The sequence below is a fragment of the Montipora foliosa genome, chromosome 8, assembly GCF_036669935.1.
Source record: "Montipora foliosa isolate CH-2021 chromosome 8, ASM3666993v2, whole genome shotgun sequence".
Classification (NCBI taxonomy): domain Eukaryota; kingdom Metazoa; phylum Cnidaria; class Anthozoa; order Scleractinia; family Acroporidae; genus Montipora; species Montipora foliosa.
Genome location: NC_090876.1, coordinates 33,251,613 through 33,259,112, shown reverse-complemented (window position 1 = coordinate 33,259,112; position 7,500 = coordinate 33,251,613). Strand labels below are relative to the sequence as shown.

At 40.5% G+C, this 7,500-nt stretch overlaps 1 protein-coding gene across 2 annotated transcripts in view; it reads right to left on the bottom strand.

Annotated features, from left to right (window-relative positions):
- Positions 1–3,710: 3,710 nt before the first annotated feature.
- Positions 3,711–7,500, bottom strand: part of LOC138012582 (integrin beta-PS-like) — a 46,555-nt gene continuing 42,765 nt past the window's right edge. For both annotated transcript variants that reach the window (XM_068859387.1, XM_068859388.1), the window contains 5 exons: positions 7,184–7,319; positions 6,601–6,708; positions 5,158–5,267; positions 4,933–4,989; positions 3,711–4,484 (listed from right to left, as the gene is read on the bottom strand). In XM_068859387.1, coding sequence (XP_068715488.1) covers positions 4,419–4,484; positions 4,933–4,989; positions 5,158–5,267; positions 6,601–6,708; positions 7,184–7,319 — 477 coding nt within the window. In that variant the 3' untranslated portion in view covers positions 3,711–4,418. The remainder of the gene's footprint in view (positions 4,485–4,932; positions 4,990–5,157; positions 5,268–6,600; positions 6,709–7,183; positions 7,320–7,500) is intronic.

Genomic DNA, 7,500 nt, shown 5'->3' with positions numbered 1-7,500 from the left:
AGGCCAGGTTAAAGAACACCGTCGCAACCGAAAAATGTAATTTATGCCGGACCGATTTTTGCAGGCGAGTTTCTGATTGGCGGAGATTAACAATGGCTCACTTCACGCGTCCCGCCGTGATTTCGGGAGTGAGCGCTGGCTCATTTCCCGAAACAGCGGCCGGTAATCGAGTCTACGTTTTAATGGGCTGGTAGGAAATAGGAGCATTTATTATATAAACACCAATGAAATACCAAGTGAGCTTTCGCGCGAAAACATGTTATCTTCACACGTGAAAAGATCACTGTTGCTATGGTTACACACAAAAATTGCGCCTTTCGATGCCTTTCGTGAATGATTTAGTATTTCATCGGTGTATAAAAAATAAATAGAATATTAAATGACCGCTTGGAGATACGAAATTTCTCTTCTCGTGTTGAAAAATATTTCACTCGTTCGCTGTCTCACTCGTGAAATATTTTTCAACACTCGAAGAGAAATTTCGTATCTCCATGCGGCCATGTAATATCCTCTATGTATCAAGAAAATCTGTTTCAATCAAGGCTGGTTTTTTTAAACCTGCATTTTCCTTCATTTCTCGAATTATCTTTGAGAAATATTCTATAAAAGCAACAGAGGACTTTTTTCTGTGTTTCCATAGCCTTATCTAAACACTCGGGGGAGTTGGGAGAATTCTCAACAGTTATGTAAACCCTCGACCGCGTCTCGGGTTTGCATAACTGTCTCGAATTCTCCCAACTTCCCCTCATGTTTAGATGAGGCTATGGAAAACACGGAAAACGTCCTCTGTTGCTTAATTAGTATATACCAAAACAGTGGATGGAGTTGAACGCACGCGCTGATTGGCTACTCAAGCTCCGGATATCCATTGCTATTCGCCTCTTAACAATTCACGCGGAATTTGCGCCCGAAAGTGTTGTAACCTTTGCCGAAATAAATGAATTCAAATCATCTTTTTGTGGTATATTATCTCACTGTCTTAGTATACAGTCAACTCTCTCTTAACGGACACCTGGTGCTAATCCCGGCCGTTTTTTAGTCATTTTACTATAACCAAAGTCCATAAGACGGACAACGGAAACTTTAAAATCGTCAACGGACACTTGTGAGGTGCTGAATGGAAGAAAAATTATTGTACGTGACTCTTTTTAACACCAAACGTTTAATTGACAGCTCTTATCTTGTCGCCGGAACACATACATTAACTCAGTCATTGTTCCATTCAAAAAATAACTTGGAGGTGACAACCGAATTGTATTGTAATCTAAAACAGGTAGGTTTCGTTCAAGTAAATAACTTAACACAAACTTTACACAGACGCGTATTCACTGTGCACAGGTTCAGCATTATTATCTCAAAATTCCTGGGGTCATGTTACGTCTCTCTAAGACGTACAGCTGAGGCCGGTCCCGAGGGTGTCCGTCTCAGAGAGAGTTGACTGTACACTAAAACAACTATTCACCGAAGTGGAGGAAGCTGGTGGTGGATATTTTCTTCGCCGACTCGCGGCTCGGTAAACATCCACCACTAGCCACCTCCACTTCGGTGAATGGTTGCTAATTGGCGTAACATTTACCCTGGAATTCACTCGTTAAACAATGAATTTTTCTAGAGAAGAAAGCAAAGAAAACGATTTAATTAAGCAGCAACTGGAAAGACCAAAACGCGGACAATTCGAAACTTTTGTTTTGACTAACCCTACAGGCAGTAAGAATAAAATAACCAGGGAGCTCCGCTTTTAGGCTTGGCTAAATCTATATATTAGACAAAATACAGAGTGTTTTTGGGTGGTTCTTTGGTAACATCGGTAACCTATTAGAGTCAGATTTAATCTCTATATTTAGTTTACTTTCTCGAAAGTGCTGAAACTGGTTTGTGCCATGTAAAGTGTAATGCTTGTCGCACGAAACGACGATTGTCAAAAAACATAGAAGTAGCTGTGCAAATTAGTTCAAAACCCTTCTTGAGTACTTGGTTAGTTGAAGAATAAAAGACAACGGAAAATTCTAATCCTCGGAGACAACCAGTCATATTTGATCTTAGCTAAAAACATATGAGCATCCTCTTTGACAATTTTTGTTGGGTGTGTCATGCACGCTGCGGTGCCTTTAAAAATATTTTCACTAATCATGTTCAAGCACTTGGCTGCTCTAAAGTCAGTGAGCGCCGCATTCCCAGATGACCATGCGCTTCCAGACGAACCAAAGCATGTTGGAAGACTGAGAACAAACATGGTTTGAATTTGGTCTCCATATTCTCTATGGAGGTATCAAGGTCTACTTGAAGATGTATATACGCGTTTCAAACCGACACGGGTATTAAACAAAAATGAGAGATAAATGTTCCGGAACAATTCATTGCCTGTTCCCTCTCCTCCCATGCGGCTTGGCCCTTTTCTCTTCGTTTCTGTTTGGTTCTCTACAGTGTTCCTCCAAGTGCTGAGTACACCACCAAGCTTTAAAGTGCCCATAACCTAATTTTTCTCACTTAGTCATCTGAATCTCCACATATCTCATAGACGTTTCCTGAAAAAAAAATTTGCGAATTTCCCAAAACGCGTTTTGAAAATGAAATTAGAAAACGTTCAAATTTGCCGCCATTTTGGCTCACCGTTCGCCTTAGTCTTCTATCGATTCCTCCCGGTCACAATACTACTGTGACGTAGATTAAGGAACACGTGACTTCAAGTAAAAAACGAATAACGATATAAACAGTATAGTAAGGAATAATTCCCTTGAAAATGCCTAAAAGATGCGTAACCACTCGATGTAACAACACAGCTGATCCTAAAAAAAGAATAAGTATACGTAGGAATCCTTCGACTCGCAGAACGCAATACCTCAAAAGAGAAGGAAAAATGGCTGCAGATTTTGTCTTGGTAAAAAGAAGCCCAGTAAAACTTCTTCACTGTGCTAGATTCACTTCAAAGAGTATGACTTTCAGTATTGTTTGGACAGAAAAACGAAAAGATCGTTGAAGGCGGATGAGATTGGCGTACAGGAACAGACATAAGCGTTGACTTCAATTCCCTCGCGAGACCTTCCTTATCCTCTTGTTCTTTTCTGTAATTTTGTAGCCATTCCACGTCTGCTAATGGTTGTTTCACGTAGGGTTCCGTGTAGTTCTGGGTTTAAGGGCTAGCGCTGGCTGACTCGTCGAGACCGGCAACTACTCGCCTATAATCGCCAGTTTATTCACTTCCAGATTCAGAGGCACTTTCCTTGATGATAAATAGAGGCATGACTGATTTTTTTGTTTACTGAAAAATACCAAAAACGATCGCTGAGCGATACCCTGGCGTTGATTAGTAAGAAAGACCCACGCCAACAAGCATTCCTTAATCTACGTCACAGCGAGCCCGTGAGGTCCTGACCAGCGGAAGGGGTGTACCAAGTAAAAGTAGGATTGAAAAAATCGTAGAAAATTCGCCTCTCGCTGGAATTGAAAAATTCTTTCGCCAAAGTTCATTTTTTAACATGGACTTTCAAATAGGAAAATAAAACTTTTTAGGTCATGGGCACTTTAAGATGTCCTTAAAAGTGTCCTTAAAGCACAGAAAGGGGTGGCCGACGACTCCACTGGATCCCTCGGCCAGTTCTACGTAAAGAAGAGCTTTCACAGGCCTCTCACTTGGCATACTCGCAACACGGCCCATCCAGCGCAATGTTTTCCTGAATGTTGACGTAAAGGAAATCTTAACAGACAACAAGTTAATTTAAAATCTCTATTTAATGGTAAATCAGTTCGTATCCAAAACAGATACATGTACACACAACGTAAACAATAAACCACAAGATAACAATGATCAAATTTCTTTAACGGCAAGTAATTAAGTTTGCGAAAGGCACTCCTCTTTAAATATCGAAGAAATAAAACGCACTTTTGTTGTAAAAAGAGCAGTTGCAGCGAGAACTTAAGGTCGTTAGGACCCAAATCTAAGGCCAATCTAAGGGTTAACATACTAACTACCGCAGGCAAAGCTTGTTGAAATTTCATAAAAACTTGAAAATATCTGTAAAATACCTTCCAATAAGGGTTGTTATGATTGGTTAAAAGCAATTTATCGTAAATTCTAAATTTAAATTGTATTTTAAGTTATTTTTAAACACCAATAAATACAAATGAACTGAGAATCTGATCAAAAAAGTACATGACGTTTTAAAGGGCTGGAATCTGCATTCTCGTGATTTGACCTCTTCGTGGACAATGAAAGCAGTCTTCATATTTTCAATAAAACAACAGCGTCTACAAGGCATTTTAAAATGAGTTGCTCAGTTGTACTCAAGTTTTTCAAAGTTCTAATCGATCAGTGAACGATTCCCAATCGCAGAATCTGTCGCAGAGTGATTCCACTGCTGACCATAACACTGTAAGAGTGCTACCAGCTGTATGCAGCCGCTCTACCATCTACAATAGGCTTATTTGCCACCATATGTCGGATTCTGGAATGTTGTTGTTGCTTGCTTGAAGATGGGGTTCTCTCCCTGTATTCAATGAGGGAAAAAAACCAGGCTGATCATTTCAACCGTAAACCACAAGAGTTCAAGTAATTTCAAATTTTAAGGGATAGCAACAGGGGTGTAAAATTAACGCGGGAGAGTTGGCGTGGTATCAGAGTTGTGCACAATTGATAGCCTTCAATGTTGAGAACTGATATTTTGGTTTTACATTGGTTGCAGAAGCGCTACAGGAACTGACAAGCCATCGTAACGGTTGTTGACATTGTCTTCAGGGCTAACAAGGAGGCAGTGCGGCCTAGAGATCGGCGTTTCCGGGTTCAAGACTCGTTCTGACCACTCGTTGAATTTGTTCCTGGTAGTGCCTGGTTCCACTTCTCGGCCGCAGTTGATATGATATGATGATACGGCATCGGACAAGTCGTTCTCGCTTTCCTAGTCATACTGATAAGGCTATCAAAGAGACAAAACATACCGTGTCCCACTGAGCGTTTTGTCTCTCCTTGTCAAACTTGGCAAATTCTCGTCGGTCCTATAAAATCAAAAGAAAACGATATTGTCTTGATGTCTTCATTTACCTTCGGATTTTAGAGTAGCTTGATTATAACTGGTATCTCCGAGCATTTACCCTCCAGAAGACAGACCACAACGCCGGGAACTCCATGGATTGCCATGGAAACCTAAAAGTAATACAGATTACCTGAATTGTGGCGAGTAGTTTCCAAATAAGGAGCAGGGCTAGCCCCACGCCCAGCACTCCTCCAACAACGCCAAGAATAACAGCAAGTGCTTCTGCTTCCTTCGGACAAGCTAAGCAAAACAGGAGATACAATAATCAATTCAAAAACTGTTAAAGGCACAAATACTACAAAATTTTTGAGCAATGTTTTACAAAGTTCCTTACATAAACTTAGGGGGTACAGTAATTGACGATGCCATTAAAATAGCTTCAGGAAGTATATATTTATTATTTATTTATTTATTTCAAGATTTGTACATATAGAATATACACAGGTGTTAGAGGATATAGCATCCCCTACAAGGTTCAACCACCTACAATGAATGAGTGAATAAAGGAATTCAAGCATGGATGCTAAATTCATGTGTCTGCACTTATGTCCAGAAGTTAATTTTCTATTAACATCACTAAGTGTCTTATCAAGCTAGGGTCGTTGGACCAGGGTCCAGAGTCCACGAGCAGGGTCGTTGGTTTTCACATGACGTCACGGCCGCCATGTTGGAGTCCCCAAACAATCAAATGGCGGCATGGATCTCATGGATATACACACCAACCATAACTCTAAAAAAATGACCATTCTAAATCAGTTTCTAGAACTAAATATTGCTTTAGCAATAAGATAAACGAAAGTTTAGACCTAATCACTGAAATGGGCACTCAGACAATCTGTAAAATGAGAATTTAACCTAGGGGACTCGTGGTGGGTATATCCATGAGATCTTTTCCCAAAAGGCGGTCATGTTGGAGTCCAGATCCAATCCTCCGGGAATTTAACCCTATTATTATGCAAACTTCGTCTCTTGTTTTCGTTGATAAACATATCTGTTGATACGTGAGTGAAACCCAAGAATTAGGCCGGTTTTAATCGTCGTATTTCACATGTACCGAATCTAATGCAAAAGAGCGAAAACAATTTTTTAATTTGCATTAGATTCGCATTAGATTAGTTAATGTCCGGCCACGCGATACCGAGTAGAGGAAGAGTGGGTGAGTCCTAAAATATCTGGATTTCTAAGTACAAGGAGCGCAAGGTATCAACAGCTGATCACTAACGATGGACGAAATGCATGACTGATATTCGCAAGGAATCAACGTAACTTTCTCGGTATAAGATTTCGCTGGCCCAGCCTTGTGCTTTCGCCAAGTTCTACGGTTAGAGGCCGAAAGATTCGATCACCCTGTTTTTCGTAAACACTGATTTCTCCTAACTTGCCTAATATTTCTCGAGTTGAACAACTAAAATAACTTCGGAACATTGCAGACAAAATGTGAATACAAAATCTGAGTTCCCAGAAGGTAATACAAACTCATAAGTTAAGGACTCGATAAACCAAATGGCTCCGTCTGCTGTAGTGATTACTACTACCAGCATTGATGAGATTGTACTTAGTGTACTTGTGTTACCTTTCTCCCTCTGAACGGATATTTCGATATCTTTGCCTGGATTTTCTTTGTAGCTAAAGGTAAACGAGCAATCATCATCATCCCTGAAGGTGCACCTCTCTCCCATTTCTGAAATTAACAACAAATCACAAGTTCTTTCTGCAATACGAAAGCATCTGAGTGATTATGAATAACCAATGAGAGGAAGTTGTTATGATCCACTTAGGCGCGTGAATCATCTCAGTAATAGACTAGGGGATGGGTGAAGGTGAGTGGGGTGGGAGAGCATGATGCAGTTCATTTTCCCGGCATTACCGTTTAGCAAGGGAATTTCGAAAAATGAAAATATTTTCATCAACTGCTAGACCTTTTTCTGACCGTTGTCAAAACATGTGCAAGGCATACGGTGAGCATGCAATGGCAAACGACAAAAACATGAGCGTGTTTCACATTTGCCTTTTGGCTTACAAAGCAGAAATGTTAAACCAACAACAGGTGCTGAGGGAGAGCCAGTCACCACACCCTCTACCCCCACTTCATCCCCGACTGCAGTCGTTTTCAACGACTTCAAAATCATTTCTCCCCCTCACCCCTTTCTACGTACCTGGGCTAAGTTCATCCACTTCAGCGATTTTGAAATCCTTGCAGCTAGACTTGCATTGATCGGAACTCAACTGTCCGCTCTTAAACACAAGGCACTGTACGCAAGCTTTGTTTTGAGAGCATTTTCCCACACAGCTCTGAAATGAACAAAAAATAAATCATAACAGGTATTTTAGCAGTTGGAAGATGAACTAATTGTTCAAAAAAGTGGCGCAAAGTTAGGATAGTTTGAACTGAAGTAGAATGCGATGAACTCTATTCTTCCGACACTCACGTTTCGGTAAAAAAGGCGAAACTGCCGTCATCTACTTTTCCCAT